At 41.7% G+C, this 21,630-nt stretch overlaps 1 protein-coding gene across 1 annotated transcript in view; it reads left to right on the forward strand.

Annotated features, from left to right (window-relative positions):
* Positions 1–1,733: 1,733 nt before the first annotated feature.
* The window catches only part of Tnfsf11 (TNF superfamily member 11), a 32,969-nt gene continuing 13,072 nt past the window's right edge, over positions 1,734–21,630 (forward strand). Inside the window, exons 1-2 of the mRNA XM_042685583.1 lie at positions 1,734–2,142; positions 10,274–10,438. Coding sequence (XP_042541517.1) covers positions 1,912–2,142; positions 10,274–10,438 — 396 coding nt within the window. The 5' untranslated portion in view covers positions 1,734–1,911. The remainder of the gene's footprint in view (positions 2,143–10,273; positions 10,439–21,630) is intronic.

The raw sequence follows: 21,630 nt of genomic DNA on the forward strand, positions 1-21,630 counted from the left end.
TGTTAACTGAGAAAAAGTAGGAAGAAGTTAAGGATGGCATGGAACGGATGATTAATGCTGTTTCTGTGCTGGAGTTTGAAAAATTAGTTCCTTTCCTTATCAACAGCATTTTAAAATTGGAACAAATCGTTTCATTTGCATGGTACCATTTCTTTAGTGTCCAGGGTCTCACTATATAGTTCAAGTTGACCTCCAACTTGAGATCTTCCTGCCTCAGATTCTCCAGTACTGATTACAGTGTGCAACCATGCCAGCAAAATGACCCAACATCCATTTTCCATGTTCAAATAGCTCAACTCAATCACTCTTCAACATGTAAGGAGATGTACCCATTCTATTTAGAAGATATGCTTTAGTAACTCAGCGATGTGTCACTTGTGATAAATGTGGTGCCCATTAGAAGTGGCCATTAGAGAATTGGGCAGAAAGAGGATGCAAACAAAGTATAATTAAAAAGGAAGAAATGGCCAGACATTGGTGGCTCATGCTTGTGATCCTAGCTACTCAGGAGGCTGAGATCTGAGGTGGAGGTATGGCTCCATTGGGAGATTGCCAGTCTTGATGAAAAAGCCAAGGCCTTATGAAAAAGCCCAACTACCTCACCCCCCCACACGGAGGAAACATCATCAGTTTTATATGTGTTTAAAATTAGACAGACCTCCTCCTCCTCCTCCTCTTCCTCCTCCTCTAGTATACATATATATGTATATATCTTTACTATATATATATAATAAAGATACTGTACAGGGGGTTACAGTTACATGAGTAAGGTAATGAGTACATTTTCTTCTTTCTTTCTTTCGTTTGTTCTTTCTTTTTCTTTCTTTCTTCTTCCTCTTCCGCTGCTCCTCCTCCTCCTCCTCTTCCATCTTCTTTTCTTTCTCTTCCTTCTTCTTCCCTCTCTGTCTCTGTCTCTCTCTCCTTGCTGGCATTAAGGAATGCTGAGCTTATACGTTTGCCTCCTCCTCCCCCCTCCACCTCTCATGCCTTGAAGAGCCTCCTTGGGTGCTGGCTTCTCTTCTGGATGGACTTGCATAGCCCTCTGATCTTCCTCTGCCCATCTCCTTCCTTCCCTCTCTCCTTTCCTCCTTGGCAGTCAGCTATCTCTAGGTTGACCGCCGCTGTGGACACTCACACTCTACCTCCCTAAAGCCACTTTGAAAAGATGCAAAAGCAGGGATTTGCAAAGGGAGTTCAGAAATTTCCCAAGTCACCACAGACACCTAGGGGATTCATATCTGGAACCAGACGGAGAGGACAAACTTTTAAGATGGATGAGAGGTCTCCTCAGTGAAGTTTTGGAAGAAGAGGATTGGAAGGGTCCTGGAGTGGTCCCCAAACTTAACTTTCTGGATCCCGACTGGGGGGTGGGCGGGGGGGTGGTGGATGAGCACTTCTGTGAGGGACATGCAGGTGGCCATTCGGGTCCTCTGCCACGCCCTCGTCTGCATCCTCCACAGCCCACCACCAACATCCCAGGAGAGGCCTCTGAGGGTGGGCAGAGCCTGGAAGCACCGGTCGCACCCACAGCCTCGTCTTTGAAGGCCCCCACGGGGACGGGTGGGGGGAGGAGGGTTTTGGTAAGAGTGAGGGAAGAAGGGAGGGCGAGAGGAAGGAAGCGGGGCAAGAGGTGGGAGTGGAAGAGGCAGCCTGGCCGGGGCTGATTGGCTCTGGAGCCAGCCCTGCCGATGTGGTTTATAAGAGTTGAGGCTGCCCAGGGCGCCCCTGCCCGCTTGGTCACCCGCGCGCCCCGGGAGCCACGGCCGGGCATCCAGCAGGCTCTCCACGTCTAGGCCCCGCCTGGCCCCGAGTCCGCTCCGCGGCGGCTGCTTTGGAGCTGGCTGAGGACCTCGGAGTAAAAGGAGGGAACCGCAGAGCCAGGAGAGCGCCCGGAGTAGCGGGCCAAGCGTCATGCGCCGAGCTAGCCGAGATTACAGCAAATACCTGCGAGGCTCAGAGGAGATGGGTAGCTGCGGATCCGGCGCCCCGCACGAGGCTCCCCTGCACCCCGCGCCGCCTCCCGCGCCCGCCGCGCCGCCCCCGCCCCACGCGGCCTCCCGGTCCATGTTCGTGGCACTCCTGGGGCTGGGGCTGGGCCAGGTGGTGTGCAGCGTGGCTCTGTTCCTGTACTTCCGCGCGCAGGTGAGTGGCCGCTCCTCCAGGGCGCGCTCGCCTCGTTCCTCCCGCGCGCGCAGGCGCGAGACCAGGGTTGCAGCCGCCCAGACCTTGCCCATTGGGGAAGGGGCAGTGAGTTGGAGAGAGGGAGCTGGCGGGGAACAGTGGGGGGGGGGGCTCGGACACGGTCACTGTGGGGCTCTCTCATCGGAGGCTTGAGGTCTGCGCACATGCGCTTCCCCCTGGCCCGTGCGGCGCGCAGCAGCGGCTGGGCACATCTGGGCAGCTGATGGGGTTTGAACATACCTCCCCCACCACACACACACACACACCTGGAAACTATATTAGCTTCTCTCACGTGGAGTTAAGCTTTGAGCAACTTTTAATTGAGTTGGGGAAAAAGTTGTGCGCCTTCCCAGGGGGCCATGGACAAGAGATCTTTTCCTTCCCTCCTGCCACCTGGTGATTCCCAGGGTTGGAATGCTTTACAAGGACGCTCAGGTTCAAGGTGCTAAAGAGGTGCACGGGGCCCGTGTTCCGATATCCAGATGGGCAGAATGGGATAGCCCTAATTGAGATGCCCCTCCATGGTCTGTGGTACTCTGCATTGGACTGCATCATGAGCCTGACAGCAAGCAATGAGGTGGGTGGAGGAAGGAAGCAAGGGTGTGTGTGTGTGTGTGTGTGTGTGTGTGCTTGTGATGGCATAGCCTTGCTGCTGCAATCTAGCCAGCAACCGACCTTTGAAGAGGTCTTACCCCGAAGGCTCAGTACTGCAGGGAGATGGCAGAAAGGAAGGGGTGAAGTGGTAACATTATGCTTTCTTGGTGGTTTGTGCTCTTGTGTTTTCTTGGAAATTGCAGAGCAGTTGGTTGGATTCATTCGAATCTTCTCGTCTGGTGTTGTAAACGCTTTCTCAGAGGAAGTGGGGGTGCTGACTGTGCGTTTTTTATGGGAAAAGAAAGTTGGGTTTGGACTTCATGGGTTTTCAGATTCAAAGGTGATTACTAAACCAAGCTGGATGCCTTAAACTGTGGCATGGCTTCCAACACATGGGTTTTTAACATGTGCCAAGTCTTGATTTCTACTTTTAATCATAGGTTCTTTTTTGGGGGGTTTAATATTTATTATCCACAAATTTGCATCTTATATTATTGGTGTGGTTTTCTCCTAAAGGAAAAGTAGCAATGATATGAATCCTACTTCAGAAAATTGTATTATTAGTAGTCATAACCTTACCTGTTGAAAGGATAATATTTGAATGGTTTATTTGCAACCCGAATTACACAAGTCCACGTGAAAGTGACTCCACTTTTTTTTCTTTCACTGGAGAACTTGGCAGTCAAGAAGGAATGGCTTATCCATTTTCCCATCCAGCATCTTGCTAACAACCCTATGTATTGCTTGCACATGACGCTTGTAAGTGGTGTGAGATAGGACTTATGAATCACTATTCAATACCTGTGTGAAGTCCAGTTGACAAGGGGGTCATTATTGATCTAATTCTTGGTCCAAGGAACAAGCAGTATTCACGACCGAAGAGGCATTTCTCTACCTTTGATCGTTTCTAACATTCGGGGCATGACATTTTCCTAGCAGTAATAGTGACATGAGGACTCTGTGTAGAAAGAGCAGCAGGGGTTGAATAAGTTCAAGGGACCATGAAAGCTTAGCTTGCCAGGAAGGATGCGAGGGAAATTGGCACAGCCATTGTAGGCAAGTGACCAGCCGGGATCTGGTTACAGTTGTTCAGCTTTCTTGAACAGTAGGGATGGGCGAGATGCCTGTCCTTCTGTTGTCACCTCCCATCACATAGCAGTCTAGGTGGCAGAGGAATAAAAATGAGATACTGAAAATACAAATCTCCCCAAGGTAAACAAGAAGGTTTTCATTTAGAGAATTTAATGCCATCTGAGTTTTGAGTGCCATTTTCCTAACTGTCATGATATTGGGTTTCTCTAAGATTTTGTGCCAAGTGTTGTAATCACTATTCTGAAACCAATTCTGTACTCTGTGAGTGTGTGTGTGTGGGGTGAGTACTGAGGCTTGAACTCAGGCCTTTTGTTCTTGCTTAGCTTTTTTGCTCTAAGTCAATACTCTATCACTTAAGCCATACCTCCACTTCCAATATTTTGCTGGTTGATTGGAGATAAAAGTCTCTTGGATTTGTTTGCAGAGGCTGGCTTTGAAGTGAGCTTTTCAGATTTCAGCCTTATGAGTAGCTGGTATGGCAGGTGTAAGCCACCAGTGCCTGGCTTGTATTGCATTTTTAAAAAGGTCGTCTAAGAGTAGCGTGCTCATCTGAATGTACCAGTAGATCTGAGTGAATTTTAAGAGTGTGGTATCTACATTTACTACCTAAAGGAATGCTCATCATTTAGAGATACATTCTGAACCAGTAGCAAATGAAACACCAGGATGTCTGGTATTTGTTTCATGGTCTATGGAGTAAATAAATGCTGCTTATAGATGAAGCAAGTTTCCTCTTGGATTGGAAATTGCAGAAGCCAGGCTATGAACATGTGAGGCTCTGTCTTCAATACTTTCCATCTTTATATGTTTGGAAGGCTTTCTTTCATAGTTCTAATTAAGAAGATTCGATTGGGCTAGTCACTGATTTAATATTTTTGTTTTTATTGATTCCTTTGAATGAGATCTTGGTGCCAATTAACAAACAGAGGTGTTTGGAAAATTGTGGATCCAAGTACTTAGGTTTCTGAGTGCATTTGAATGAGAATAAAATCATGAAGCACTAGGGGACATGTTCACAATTCTAATTTAAAGAAAAGAACTAGCCAGGCACTGTGGCTTATTGCTTGTAATCTTAGCTATTCAGGTGCCTGAAATCTGAGGATCTTGGTTTGAACTTAGCTCTGATAGGAAAGTCCATGAAATTCTTTGCTCCAATAACTTCCTACCCCCCCCTTCTCCCCCCAAAAAAACCCAGAAGTACAGCTGTGGCTCAAGTACTAGCATGCTATACTTGAGTATTTAAACTCAGGCCCTGAGTTTAAACCCTAGGATTGGCGCACACACACACACACACACACACACACACACACACACACACACACACACGTACAAACACATACATACAAGAGCTTCTTTTAGAGTCAGTTTTACCCTTATAGTTTAAAGGTGGGGGGAAAACTATGCAAATTTATAAGGAAAATTTATTCAGTGTATTCAAAAGAATGCCTAGAGTAGTGTAAAAATTATAGTGACTTAATTTTTTTTTTTTACTTTCAACTTGTATTTAAGCTGGGCATGGTAGTACATACTTGTAATCCCAGACCTCACAAGGCAGAGGCAGTAGTATTGAAAGCTTGAGGTCAGACTGGGTTACAGAACCAATCTGAGGCTACCTTGGGCTACATAGTGAGAACCTATCTGGGGAGTCAGGGTGGGGGAGGGGAAGAGTCCACTGGTTTTGAATAATTCACAATGAACTTTGTGGATGTTTCAGATTGGCTGTGCTCAGATTTTTCTTTCTTTCTTTTTTAAAATGTATGTACTAGACCCTTTGTAGATTTGCCAAAGTGAAAATAACATGTGGCTTGTGCTATATATTTAACCACATAGTACTCATACTTTGGTTTGCAAAGGAAAGGAAAAAAAACTTTCTATAAACGTGCTTGTAAAATGTGTGTGTGTTTAACGTCTGTGCAACCACACTCAAAGGGGGAAGGTTCATCTCTAAGATAAGCTTTTCAAGCTCTGTTCCCTTTTAACTCCTTCCCTTAACCTCCCAGCATGCCCCTGCCCACCCTGGGTGCTCTTTACCTAGGACAGCAGCCGCCGCTGAGAATCTGAAAGGAGGCGCCTGGGCCGGATAAGGAAGTAGGGCAATCGAGCATCCTGCCTCACTCAATCTGCCAAAGGCTCTGTGTGGAGGATGGTGTATTAAATAAAAACATTCCTTTCACAAGCCAGGTGCTGCTGGCTCACGCCTGTAATCCTAGCTACTCAGGAGGCTGAGATCTGAGGATCGCGGTTCAAAGCCAGCCGGGGCAGGAGAGACCGTGAGACTCCTATCTGCAATAAACCACCAGAAAACCGGAAGTGGCGCTGTAGCCCAAGTGGTAGAGTGCTCTCCTTGAGCTGAAGAGCTGAGGGACAGCGCCCAGGCCCAGAGTTCAGGCCCCACAACTGACAAAAAAACAAAACAAAACAAAACAAAAAAAACATTCCTTTCACAGCTACTCCCTCACCTGAGGAAAATGCACTTTTAGATTGTGTGTGTGTGTGTGTGTGTGTGTGCCAGTTGTAGGGTTTGAACTCAGGTCCTTGTACTTACTAGGCAGATAATCTTTCCACTTAGCAATGGCTCTAGCAAATAAATGTATTATAAAGTCAATTTAAAATATCAGGTATTCAGGTTTGCCTAGGTATAACGAATTCATTTGGGAATCAGCATGGCTGTGATCTATGTGGAACCTGAGTTTTCAGCTGACTGTAGTTTTCACAAAGACAGGGTCTGCCTAGTGTATTTAATTGACCTAAGGGGCCTTTCAAATGACTTGCAACACTGCACCAAAGCCCACTTTTAATTTATGGCTATGTACATTATCTTCTCAAAAGATAAAATAGCAGTCATGCAACTCCTCTACACAGACTGCAGTGTGCTGAGAAGCAAGTTGTTGGGTGAGAGACACACTCATTGGGTGGCCTGGATGCTGGTTGAAACTCCAGCAGCAGTTTTGCCCTAGCCCTGTGGTGTGTTGGCCTCATTTACTTGTGAGTGTGTTTAGTATCATACCCCCCAGCCCCTCCCAAGCTTCTGTATTGGCTTTTCTCCTGGGCACTAGAGTGAAAACATGTGGTCATAAGTTACACATCTATATCCAAGCTGAGTATGGTGGTTTATGCCTGTAATCCCAGGAGATCATGAGTTCCAGGTCAGTCTGAGCTATGTAGACAGATTTTGTTTAAAAGGCAAACCACCGAGGATCATTATATTGAAAATGAACTTTACAACTTGGTGGAGTGGAGGGGAGAGGACAGGGAAGGGAAGGGGGAGATGATGGGGGGGGGTAACACTGTTCAACAAGCAATGTACTCATTTCCTTATGTATGTAGTAATCCCTCTGTACATTGCCTTTACAATAAAATTATATAGCAAACAACTCCCACCCAAACCAAAAAAACAAAACAAACACACACACTGAGAGAGACAGAGACAGAGAGAGACAGAGAGATGGAGAGAGAGAGAGAGAGAGGAAAAAGTCAGAAAGAAAAAGAAAGTCTATGTCATCCAACCACGGGTTCTTTGAGGGAATAAACAGTTGTTGAAAACATATTTGAGCTCTAACCAGTGGCTCTCAACTGCATTTTTGAACAACTTTAGGGAAGATGCAACCACCGGACCTGTGTTAGGGGTCCCAATAAAGCCATTACCAATAAAGGGAATGAATGAGGTCTGGGCATAGTCATTTTTAAGAGAAGGGACAAGATATTTGCATTCTACTTCTTTCTATCAAACCATGAACTAGGATGATCTGTTTCTGTAACTTTTGTACTACTTACTGATAATTGTGAAACGATATGAAAACTTGTGTCCTGGGAAATTGAGTCATTTTCATAGCATATTATCAATATGGATTTTAAAGCAGTATCTTTCAAACAGTTACATGTTTGAAAACCACCTTGACTTTAGTTAAAATGCAGCTTCCCTGGCAGTATGCCAGGGTAGAGCCAAAGATGCTGCTTTTTGATTGTTTTTATCGTACTAGGAATTGAACTCGGGGTCTAGTTGTGCTAGGCAAGCCCTCTACCACTTGAACCATACCCTTAGTGCCTTTGGGTTTTGCCTTTGAAACGCTCTCCTGCTACATTTTTGCTGGCTGCCCACAAACTTGCCATTCTCCTGCTCATGTCTCTGGAGTAGCTAGGATTACAGGTATGCCTATCATGCCTGGCTCCAGATTTGAGAACATGTTTCTGCCATGCTCCTAGTGAGCCCATGTAGCTGTTGGTGCTTAACTGCACTGTGAGCATTGACATTGTATGTTCCTGCTGCTTCTGTTAGATAGCTCTTAGTTTCTCAGCATGAGTCAAGCTTAGTCAGTGCTGGAGTTCCTAGGCTTTTTCTCACTAGTTGTATTGTCCCCTTTGCTCAGCTCTTATCTAGGGATGAGCCAGCTCTGGCTTTTGCATGATAATACTTGGCTGAAGTCTGAACCCAATGGGACTTCCCTCAGATGCCCTGGCTTTTCTGGTTTTGTGGGGTTACTTATAGGTTTAGTGACACTTTGTCTTCCCTCCCTCCCTCCCTTCCTCCCTCCCTCCTTCCCTCCCTCCCTTCCATCCTTCCTTCCTTCCTTCCTTCCTTCCTTCCTTCCTTCCTTCCTTCCTTCCTTCCTTCCTTCCTTCCTTCCTTCCTTCTTTCCTTCCTTCCTTCCTTCCTTCCTCGTGACTGAGTGCTGTCCTATAAAGTCATATAGTCTGACTCATACTAATTATTCTCAAAAATATGGATTGCACATAGATTTGCCATGGTGATATCTCCCCCATGCTTATAGATTATTGTTGCATTTAAAAGCCTAGCACAATACAAGGGAGTGGTATAGTGGATGCATGTTTGTTAAAGGCTATCACTCCATTTTCAGTTTCAAGTATAGCTAAGGTACTTTCTAATTTATTGCTGATGGTTGGTTGATAAATCACACAATTTCCTGATTATGTTTCAAAATCTAATTAAATCAAGAAGAGAATTCTTATTAAGTTGGATTGAGCTCTAGTTATTATTAGCTTATCAAGGCTTTTCTTTCATATTTCTTTTATTTTCTATATTTTAGTGTCTTTAAATAGTCATGCAGAGGTGTTTCAAGCGAACATGTTAGTTTATGAGTACAATGCATCTAGATCAATGATCAATGTCACCCCTTTTATTATTTTTTGACTGGGGTCTACTATTAAGTAAATACATGGGAAATACATGGAATTTCTGATAATAAGGACAGGTCAAACTACTATGATTCAGGCAACTGAGAGCTAATTATCACTTCCATTTCCTTGGTGGTTGAAACCAGTGCAAAGACTGCCAAGTCCCAAAGCAGCCAACAGACCAACCCCGTGAGGCAGTGACTAGAGACAGACACTTGTGTTTGGCTCCTGCTTTAACCTGGCAATCAGCTAATAATACCAGAGGGGATTTGGGGTAGAAGAGTCCCTTCCTTCCATCCCCAGCACTTGTGTGGTCTACTTCTGCAGCCCTCCCTACTCCAGTGTGATATAAATATTACCTACACATGTCCAGACACCTTCTGATGGGTGGACCACTCCAGACCAAGAAACGTGGATGAAGGGTTCAGCTAAGAGAAATTGCACAGGAACTAGGAAATGGATTTTTCTCTCCTTTGTTTGGTTGATTAAAATATTCACTGAAGTCAAGTGCTGGTGGCTCACGCCTGTAATCCTAGCTACTCAGGAAGCTGAGATCCGAGAGTCCTGGTTCTAAGCCAGCATGACTAGGAAAGCCCTTGAGATTTGTATCTCCAATTAAGCACCAAAAAAGCTAGAAGTGGAGTGGTAGCTCAAAATAGTAGAGTGCTAGCCTTGAGCAGAACTGCTCAGGGACAGTCTCCAGGCCCTGAATTCAAGCCCCAGGACCAGCACACACACACACACACACACACACACACACACACACACACACACACACACAATTCATCGAGGAAAAGGAAAGGGTAAGCCACACACAGTTTAAAGATGGTGTTAACTTTGCCTTATTTATGTAAGCTTCATGTTCTAAAACCTCCAGGTGAGCTGCCGGATACCACCTGGCCCAATGAATAGAGATAAACCTTTTTCTTTGTCTGTATGGACTGATTACATGTGATTTCCTTGATGGTATCCTTGTCTCTGACTTCACTGTTGTTAGACAATTTTGAGAAGAACCCTGTGAGTCATATGTATACATTTCTCTTGAAGATCTACATATGCCTGATATTGTGGTGACAGTCAGCTCCTCATCAAAATAAATTAGAAGTCAATGTTTTCATCAACCAGAGGGTAATCATATTAACTGTGAATCACCAGGGACATAAAAACTCTTCTAAAAATAAACATTTTTATTCTCACCATTTTTCATTCAATAGTAGACTAATTAACAATAACCACTCTCATTTTCTTTTCTGTTTTTTTTTTTCCTTTTCAGATGGATCCTAATAGAATAGCAGAAGATAGCACTGAGTGCATTTATAGAATTTTTAGACTTCATGAAAATGATATGCAAGACACAAGTGTGGAGAGTGAAGACACTAGGTTAATACCGGATTCATGCAGGAGAATTAGACAGGCTTTTCAAGGAGCTGTACAAAAGGTAAGTCAAGGGCCCTTGCTGACACTACAGTTCTCAAATATTAAAATTTACTAAGTGCTATTCACTGTTCTTTTTCTTTTAATAATATGCAAAAAAGAGTGCTTTGAAGAGATTAGCAAAATCTTCTGATGGTGGTGGTAGTGATTTATTATGACACCCAGAGACATTTCATGCAAATTCTTTTCTTTCTAAGAGGAGGGATGTACATTAACGCTTGGAAGGAGTTCAAGGGTAGCTTGTGCTTAGTACGTGGATCAGTTTGTTCACTGGAGTTGCTTGGCTTAGAACCATTCCTTAGGTTCCCAGGGCTTTCTGGTAGCTATTTCTTTTACATTTGCCTTTGCCTTTGGTTCACTGTGAGCAGGGCTCTGATGAGAAGTAGTTGAAGCGGCCCTCTGTTGTCTTGTGTGGTGAGGAGGTAAACATGCAGGCCAGGAAGTGATGTTTGCAGAGCTGGAAGCTATGTGTCTGTGTTCTCACATTTGGGAGAGTGAGTTGACTGAGAGGAGATGGGGGACACACAAGACGAATGGCTTTCCTTAACCCACAGCTTAACTGAGATAACTCTGTAGACACTGCTTATCTTGTTTTCCTGAATTTAGCCACTTGGGAATTCTGCAGCCTTAGAATTAGTGTACTTACTGACTCCCAAGAATTGGGTAGAACCCAAATGCAAGGTAGCTGTTGCATTTTGATACTGCTTGCCCATAGGCCTGCATCCGTGTACCCACTTATCTCCCCAAACGTCTACTCTGCCACTCCCTGGATTAGCTCTTATCATTCAGAGTAAATCTGGAAGTTCTCAAACCTTTAAAATCTTAAGTTTCTTAAGATTTAATAACTAAATCTTAAATTTAATTCTATTACATTTATTTAAATTATTTATTTAAATTAATTCTATCAAATTCTATTAAAAAGTCACATAGAGTACAACATATTTTTAAAAGAGGGTGGGGCTGGGAAGTTGGATCAGTAGTAGAGTGCTTGCTTTGCATGCATGAGGCCCTGCATTTGATTCCTCAGCACCACATAAGTGGAAAAAAACCAGAAGTGGCGCTGTAACTCAAGTGGTAGAGCATTAGCCTTGAGCTGAAGAGCTGAGGGACAGTGCCTAGGCCCAGAGTTCAGGCCCTACGACCAAAAGCAACGATAAATAAATAAATTAATAAACAAATTAATTTATTAATAAAAGAGGGTGTCAGAACCAGGTGCCGATGGCTCTGTAATCTTAGCTACTCAGGAAGCTGAGGTCTGAGGATCGAGTTTGGAGTTTCAACTCTAACCATGGTAAGAAAGTGCAGTGAATGCTATAATTAATCTCCAATTAATCTGACTCCAATAAAGATGGAAGTGGAGGTGTAGCTCAAGTGCTAGAGTACTAGCCTTGAGCACAAGAGTTCCAGGAAGCACACAGATTCTAAGTTAAGCCCCAGGACTAGCACCAAAAAATAAATAAAATAAAACACAACAACACGCAAAAAAGAGGGTGTTAGTCAGAGGTAGAGGATGAGAGGTGAATCTGTTTTGTAAAACTAAAAATAAATACAACACCTATCAAGTTGAGATTTGCTATTTTTTAGGGGGGTTAAATTTAGGCACCATTTTCCAGCTTATTTTATTATTTCATGCATCACTAAGAAAGAACCATCATCACATTTTATTGGTATCTTCCTTTTGGAGAAACTACAGTGAGAATTGTACATCATAGAATCAATAAAGTATATTGTTGTAATATGTATAAAAGAACAAGTACATCTGAAAAAATGTTTTGTTGTAATTAATGTGTGGTTGCTTAGCTAAGTAAGTGTGTAAATTTAGGCTTAAATTCACTGACTATTTTATGTTAGATGATAGCCTTCAAGCTATAGCCACAGTCATTTTGCTGATCTAGTCATTGCTATGTTCTGTTTTATATGCATGGTTTTTGTTTTTGTTTTACCCCATTTGTGAAGCTTATCTCTTCAATACTGAGTACTACAAATGACCATTTACATGTGCTAGGGATAATCCATTACTTCAAGACTGAATGTCTTAAGATAATGTGGGTTAGGTAAATGATTGGGTACTAATTTTCTGTTTATATTGGCCCATATTGAATCATATAAAATGAAGAGATAAAAGTTTAATGAGGGCTGGGAAGTTGGCTCAGTGGTAGAATGCTTGCCTTGCATGCATGAGGCCCTGGGTTCGATTCCTCAGCACCACATAAGCAAAAAGAAAAAAGCTAGAAGTGGCGCTTGGCTCAAGTGGTAGAGCGCTAGCCTTGAGCTGAAGAGCTGAGGGACAGCGCCCAGGCCCAGAGTTCAGGCCCCATGACTGGACCCCCCCCCCCCAAAAAAAAAAAAAGTTTAATGACATTGATACTTCAGTTCTTCAAAAGTATCTTTTGAGACAGTTAAATTCGAAAATGCATTATTAGTGAGAACCAACACCATTTTTAATACCATTTACAATGTAAAAATTGTTAGCTCTTTGCTGGCCTAAAAAGAAAAATATATTATCTCATAGATCTTAAAAAGTGACTGAAAAAATTCATCTACTTATGTTTAAAATCTACTGATAAGTGAATATAATTAGATGGGCTCTTGAGGTTATCACAAGATCTTAAACAGAAAATTAGTTGATGAAAAGTAAGAGCATTTCTTTTAAAGTTAGGAAGATAATAGGCAGACTCCAGAAGATTGTAGTTCAAGGCCTTGGGGAGAGAGAGTGAGTTAATGAGACTCTGTTTCAAAGAACAAAGCCATATATGTTAACATGCACTGGTTAACCTAGATATTCAGGAGGCCTAGGTAGGAGGATCATGTCTGTGGCTGGTTCTAGGCAGTGAAACACTGTATCTAAAAATAACTAAGGTGAAAAAGGCTGAGGTGTGGCTCAAGAGTGGCAAGAGTGCTTGCCTAGCAAACATAGGCTGAGTTCAAACGCTGAGTACTGCTGAAAAAAATGAAATAAGAATAGTTAGGAATACAACAAAGATACCCACTGCCCCACTTCATTTAACATTGTTCTGAAGGTGTTAGCAAATACAATTATACCAGGGAGTGAAATGTGAAATATGAAACATGATTAGACCTAGATTTTACAATAAATTGAAAGGCTTAGATAGTGTTTTAAAATTAATATCAAATTATACAGGGAGGAGAATAGGATGGGAAGGGAAAACAAAGGAGGAGGCTACAATGCTTGATAAGAAATGTACTCATTATCTTGCCTATGTAATTGTAACCCCTCTGGTACAGTATTTTCACAATAAAAAAAGAAATGTACTCATTAAAAAATAAAATAAAATAAAATTAATATCAATCATTAGCTGTCTCTATACTTAACAATATTTAGAAGTTATAGTTAGAAAATGAGTGAGTCCCTTTTAAATTTGTAGAAACAAGAAAAGAAAAATACCTCACACAACACAAAAAGTGTTAATGTTTATACAAATAAAACCCTACAAAGGCATTTACTGTGGATTTGTACAGTACAACAACATAAACATGTAAAATCCTGACAATTACTGCCATATTAACTTGGGTTAAGTTTCCCAGAAAAATATAATCACAAAAATGCCTTCAAGTAGATGGTACTGTGTGTGAATGTATGTGTGCATATACTTTAATATAAAAGTCTTAAATAAGTGAACATAGTTTTGATTATTAAAAATAGATTGGAACAATGTGTTCACATTTGTTTTCTAACAAATGTTTTTATAATTTTATTTTTTTATTTATATTTTTATTGTCTTTACGTAGTTGTACAAAGGGGTTTCAATTTAACATGTCAGTTTGTGAGTACAATGCGTCTTGCTTTAAAACAAATTATAGCTTTCCTATGGTTTAATGGTAGAATGAATGTTTAGTATTTAAGAGGCGCTGGCGTTAAACCCCCAGCCCACCCCATCCCTCACCCAAAATTAAAATAAAAGTCCACCCATCTATTATCTTCTAGGGACAACAAATTCCAGGCAGTGGAGTCCTCCAATACTCTTGCTCTAGTGAGCTTTTTTCTTTTTCCCTGTACCCTCAGAAATTCCCTGTCCATTGGCTTCTGGGCTTGAGATTTCTGATTGCCTGGTTTGATAGTGTGAACAACTCAATCGTACTCAAAGATTTTGAAAGGATTGCTATAATGGCAGAATTTTTTTTTTTTTTTACAAGTTGAAGTGCTTGTTGGAGGAATGGTTCCTCATTTAAAATAAGTAAAACTACTAATAAGAGATTTGATTACTGGCAGCCAAGAGGACAAAGACTTTGGGGCAGGCAACAGTAATTAATGACTCTTCAAAGACAATAGTCTTAGTTATAGTACTAAGACATGTAGTATTAATTATACTATTATGCAAAGATATATAGTATTAGGTATACTACTAGATTATTATCTAGAACTTTATTTCATTAGTTTTCCATTTGCTATGGGATTTTTTTAGGGGTGGGAAATCATATATACAACCGTTTTTAAAGAGCAAGGAGCTATTAACTACTAGCATAATATACCAATTAGCATAGTATACAAATGTATACTGGAGATAGAACATTCCATTTATTCTCCCAGACCACATCTTTATGAAGGAGATGAATGTTATTGGTACCTTATCATTAGCTTCAAGCAACAGCCATTAAGTGCAGATACTGACCTAGGCATTTTGACATATCATTTCTATGAATACACAAGGGTTTTTTTCTTTGCCTTGTTCAGTGGACGGTTTGCCAAATATCTTCTTCTTCAACAAGGATTGTTAGCTGATGTGACATTTTAGATATTTTGCCAAAGCAGATTTCTCATTTCTCTTGCTAACATTTGAATGGATGTATTAGCCATTCAGAAGTAGGTTTGTGTATAACTTTTAGTTCAGACATAGATATCAAGCGAGCCCATAAAACAAAATTATATGTGTGGCTACCATAACTATTGAGAGATCAACCGATCTGGTGGTAACAAATACCAGACATAAGCACAATATTACATTATATGTGTGCAAAAAGTGGTGTTCACCCAGCCGGTTTGGTCAGACAAGTAATGCTGTTTTTTTTTCCTCTCCCCTCCCCCCTTTTTGTTGTTGTTTGTGGTTAGATTTTCTTGGCTTTGTTTTTTCCACTTTAGCACAGAACTCTGAAAGTCTCCTAATGATCCAGCTCAACCAACCACAATTTATAAAGTCTACCATAACAGTCTACAACAATAAAGACAGCTTGGGCACAGAGATGGTGTCTGATTTGTAAAATGATTCTTCTTTTGTTTTGGAAGCCTTCTTGGACTTGTCTGGCTGGCTGGGGGTTGGGAAGCTGGTGAGCGCAGGCCTCAGCGAGGACTGCCCTGGAATGGCAGGGAGGATACTCAGCCTCAGAACTGCTGGCCAGACTCGGTGGAAATCTACCTGTTTATGCAGTAACTATATTCCGGGCCTTCAGAAGTGTGACTCTACTTGAGTTCAGCATACAGAGCTGTTGATTTCACATTGAGAGGTTTTGCTCAGGACTCTGAAACTTTACTAGTAAAGGCATTTGGATGAGTGATACATGGAACAGAGATGAATATAAGAAATGTCAGCTGGGTGCTGGTGGCTCATGCTTGTGATCCTAGCTACTCAGGAAGCTGAGATCAGAGGATTTCCAGTTCAAAGCCAGCCAGGGCAGAAAAGTCACCGTGAGACTCTTATCTCCAATTAACCACTCAAAAACCAGAAGTGAAGCTGTGGTTCAAAGTGGTAGAGCACTAGCTTTGAGCAAAAAGTGCTCAGAGACATTGCCCAGGCCCCGAGTTCAAGCCCTATGACTAACAAAAAAAAAAAAAAAGTTACAGAAATCACCTTATTCTTTAAAAGGTATGACCCTTTAGATATTAGGAGGGAGGAAGAAGGCATGAGGATTTCCCAGTAAACTAACTGACCTTTCTTTCGTTCTTTCTATTTTTTATTTTTGTTGGTCATGGGGCTTGAACTCTGCTGGGCCTGGGTGCTGTTCCTCAGCTCTTCAACCCAGGGTGAGTGCTCTACCACTTGATCCACAGCACCACTTCCTGTTTCCTGGTGGTTAATTGGAGATAAGAGTCTCACGGACTTTCCTGCCCCAACTATCTTTGAACTGTGATCCTCAGATCTCAGCCTCCTGAGTAGCTAGGATTATAGGCATGAGCCACTGGTGCTAGGCTTCCCTGTATATTAAAAAAAAAGTTGGTTGATAAAGGCTGGGTTTAAATTGTAAACATTATAATGTAGATAATACACTAAGTTTTCAATAAGAATAGTGTTTAATGTTTTTAATTAGGATGTAAGTAAGTAAATAAGTACATTTTGGAGTAGAAAAATATTGTTTCTGATAAATTTAAACCACCAGCATGATGGTTTATGCCTATACTCTTAGTTACTTGAGTCTGAAATCTGGATTGTAGTTCAAAGCCAGCCTGGGCAGACAACTGTGGAAATAGGATCTCCAATTAGCTAGTAAAAGGCTGAATGTGTAGGTGTGTCTCCACATCAGACATGAGTGAAAAAGCCAAGCTAGAGTGTGAGGCTCTAAGTTTAAGCCCAGTTCCAGTGCATATGCATATACGCCTGCGTGCGTGTGCACAAGCACACACACACACAATTGAACAACCAGAAATGTTTAGAGACTGTGGAATGAAACTTACAGCTCCATGAAATCAGGAACACATTTGAATATATTGTGCCCATTTTTTTCTCCTTCAGGAATGAATGAAAAACAATGGTGAGGGGCTTATTGAACTCTGTACACTAATTCTTCTGAGTGAAATGGAACATAGGCAGGCTCTTATTTATCTGGTGTCTCCTCAGAGTGACACTGGATCATAATGGATACAGAAGGCAGGGGCAGCCATATTCCTCCCCCTCTGCCTTCTGCCCCCTCAGCAGCTCTGTTGAACTCTCCATAGCTTGTTCCCTTTAGACCTGAAGACCGAGGGACTACAATGTGAACTAAAAACTTGTTTCTGCCTCCTTAGACAGTTTTTTTTAAACTCTTGGATAACACTCCAGAATATAAAATGCCAATGATGTTAAAGACTACCAATAAGTTACCTTCTTGGCTTATTCCAGAGTATAGGTGTTTGAGCTTTTAAAGATTTAGTAGGGAATGGGAGGGGTGGGGGCATAAGACTGGAGAGCTACAGTGATTGAATAATTCACCCTTACCTCAAGTTCTTTTTTATTCTCTGGGGGATCAGTATATATTTGCCTTCATCTCCTCCAGAATGCATAATGTAAATGATACTGTTTATTGATATGAGAACAATGTTCCCGAAGATTTTCAATGCTTTGAACTTCAATAAAATATTCACTGTTATTTGGTATGGTCTAAGCTGAGTAACAAAGAGACCCATAAATTCAGTACCTAAATAAGACTTTTTTTTCATATATTAATCCAAAGTGAGCCACCCAGGGCTTGTCTGGGTTGCTTCTCCTCCCTCAATGTGTACCTTCTACCTCTGTGTCCAGTTTGGCTTCTCCAAATTATTGGAGAAAGCGTACAAAAAAAAAAAAATGAGGGCAGTACCTGGGAATGAGACATCGCTACTAGTGCATCCTATTGGCTAGACATTACTCATAATACCACACCCTGCGCAAAGCAGGCTGGGCAATGTAGTCTCCAGCTGACTGGCCATTTGTCAATACAACTTGAGAAAGAGGCTGCCTATAACTAGTAGAGGCAAGGTGAGGATGGGGAGAGGGGAGGAGAGGTTAGTATGAGCAGTCTCTGGCATTCACTAATCCTGGGTAGGTAGGAAAATAGATTCACTAATACTGAGTTTATGCTGAGAAGACTCAAATCTGGAAGAACTTTTACTGGTCAAGATTTTTTTTTCTAAAATTAATTTACTTGAGGATTATTTGGATTGCAGGTGAGAAAAATTTTTTTAAAGTAGATTAGACAGTTTCTTGGATACATTTAGACATATGAACCTTTGGTTTTACCATTTGCTCAGGTTTTTGTAGTTCTGTGGATTATAGGAACATCATTGAACACTACTAGAATTTGAATTCAGAGTTTGGGGCTTTCTTTGGCAGGCCTTTTACCACTTAAATCATGTCCCCTAACCAGGAATATTAATTTAAAACTACAAATTTTATCAGGTTAAGTGATAATGTTTCATCAAAGTATTTGCCAGTTCTGGGGCTTGAACTCAGGGCCTGGACACTGTTACTGAGCTTCTTTGGCTCAAGGATAGCACTCTATCACTTGAGCCACGTGCTCCCTCAGGTTTTTTCTGTTTATGTCCTACTGAGGAATTGAACCCAGGGATTCATGCATGCTAAGCAAGCACTCTACCACTAAGCCACATTCCCAGCCTTCCTCATATGTAAAACTTATCCCTGGATAATCAAGATCAAGATCTTGATTTTTAAAATTCCAGTTTTGGTTAGAGTTATTGATTATAGCTATTCTAACTGGGGTGAGGTGGTATCTCAGTGTTGTTTTGATTTGCATTTCTTTTATTGCTAGGGAGGTTGAACATTTCTTCATGTGTCTATTGGCCATCCTTCTTTCTTCTTCAGAGAAGTTTCTCTTTAAGTCTTTAGCCCACTTATTTATTGGGCAGTTGTTTCTTTGAGGATCTGTTGGGGGATTTAATTTTTGAGTTCCAGGTATATTTTAGATATGAAACCCTTGTCCATTGTATGACTAGTGAAGATCTTTTCCCAGTCCATGGGCTTTCTATTGATCTTGCATAACAACAGATGCTGGAGGGGATGTGGACAGAAGGGAACCTTACTGCATTGTTGGTGGGAGTGTAAACTTGTTCAACCACTTTGGAAAGTAGTATGGAGGTTCCTCAAAAGACTCCACGTAGAGCTCCCTTATGACCCAGCAATCCTACTTTTGGGCATTTACCCGAATGATCACAAACAAGACTATACTAAAGCTACCAGCACAACTATGTTTATTGCAACATTATTTACCATAGCTAAGATATGGAACCAACCCAGATGCCCCTCAGTAGATGAATGGATCAAGAAAATGTGGTATATATACACAGTGGAATTCTATGCCTCCATCAGAAAGAATGACATTGCCCCATTTGTTAGGAAATGGAAAGACTTGGAAAAAATTATATTAAGTGAAGTAAGCCAGGCCCAAAGAAGCATAGGTCCCATGGTTTCCCTTATTTGCAATAACTAGTATATGTCTGAGACAAGCAGAAACGATCAGATAAGTTGATGTTAGGTGAAATGCACCCCAAGATAAGGACTCAAGTGGTTTTTCTTTCTTGCTATTGTTTCTAGCATATTTATAAGGTGCTTTTTTTTGTTTTGTATGTCCCTCCCCCATGGTATAACCCCTGTTTTCACCATATTTGATGTTGGTATAATTTGTGGAGGGGAAGGGAAAAAACAAATTGTTTAAATAGGGATACAGGTAGACCCATTGGAACAATGAGATGTACAAGATGCTATGTTGAACAGGGACAAAGGTGGAGGCAATAATGCTTGATAAGAAATGTGCTCATTACCTTGCTCATGCAATTGTAACCCCTCTGCATAGTATTTTCACAATAGAAAAACTTATTAATTAAAAAAAAAGCAAAAAAAAATTCCAATTTTGGCCATGCATCAGTGGCTCACACCTGTAATCCTAGCTACTCAGGAGGCTGAGATCTGAGGATCTCAGTGCAAAGCCAGCCCAGACAGGAGACTCTTATCTCCACTAACGCAGTAGAAAACTGGAAGTAGCCCTGTGGCTCAAGCAGTACAGCCCTTGCTTTGAGCTGAAGAGCTGAGGGACAGTGCCCAGGCCCAGAGTTCAAGCCCCACAACTGACAAAAAAAAATCAATTTTGGACTACAATAAATAAGAAATCAACTAAAATTTAGACAGATTGTCTTCTTATGAAATTGCTATCATTGGAGCTATTATATAATTTCTAATTTGATCTTGAGTTTAGTTTTTGGTGTTTTTTTTAAAAACAAAGACATAGGGAAAAACGAACCCTCCTTTATTGTCTCTTTGTCTTCAGAGACAAGAGTATACGTTCCATGAAATTTTTTCATAAACCCAAAAGGAAACTGGTGTTCCCAGATCAAGATGTTAGTCATGTAGTGGTTTTCCAATGGGATTTTGTCTCTGTTTGCCATAACAGTTTTGGGAACTGCAATTCAATCCCAATCACAGTTAGCATTTATAAAAGCTGCCTTTATGGGAAATCTGAAGTAAAACTCACAGGGTTTTCCTTCAAAACCCAGGCCATCCACTGCCTTTGGCTGGGCAGTAGGCTATGGAAAGGGTGCTCAATCTCACAGGATACCCAGGCAAGAAGAACTTCCCTAACCTGACTGTGCTTCACCTCTCTACTTCTCCCCTATGACCTCAGCACAGCCAGGACCGAGAGGGCTCTGTCCTGTGAGTGGGGTAGGAGTCTAGCTGCTCACAGCCATCCTTGAACTTAAGTGGATGGATGACTGCATTAGGTACTTTGTACCTGGCCTTTCAATGTCATTTTGGGCCCTTTTGTGAGGTCTGAAAAAAATTTTTTTGGTTGTCTCAAAATTCAAGTCAGGCATTATTTCCCAATGCAAGTCAGCACTGGTGCCTGCCCTCCTCCCTAGGAGATTGGAGGTCACACCTGGAGCTTCTTAGCATCAACCGTAGTGGACAGGGGTTACTCTGCCTCAGACACCTGTGACTTTCTGAGGACAGGGCTCTGTGATGTTTCAGCTCCCTCCCCTCCCCCCCAGGAGCAGGCAGATGCCTGACAAATTCTCAAATAACATACTTGATGAATGGACTCATCTTTGCCCAGACTTGCTTTCAGTGTCATCTGGTATCTAGTTATTCACTATTGTCAGAAGTAGGCACATAGTAAATTCACAAAATTCTATCCGAGTATGTGAGAACAAGATTTTTTTTTATTTTTTTGCAGAGGAGATGGAGTTTTGAAAAAATATAGAAGGCACTGCCAATGTAAAGGTGGTGTTATTATTTTTCATTTGGAAGAGGACAACAGAGACATGGTAAATAGCACAGTTAGCTCAAGATGCCTTAGCTCTGCCAACTCCTAGATTAAACCTTTTAACCAAGCAGAGTTGTGTAAGACATTTGAAGATCGGAGCTCTTTATGAAGACTAATATTGCTGTCATAGGGCTACTTTTTGAAAGCCCAAGGGGACATTTAACTGTAGCAGGAGCTTTCTCATTTAAACCATGAAGGTTAAACAATAAAAACTAATTTTCTATTCCCAGCATACCC

This window comes from Dipodomys spectabilis, unplaced genomic scaffold (genome assembly GCF_019054845.1).
Source record: "Dipodomys spectabilis isolate Male_0828 unplaced genomic scaffold, ASM1905484v1 ptg000095l, whole genome shotgun sequence".
NCBI classification, from domain to species: Eukaryota; Metazoa; Chordata; class Mammalia; order Rodentia; family Heteromyidae; genus Dipodomys; species Dipodomys spectabilis.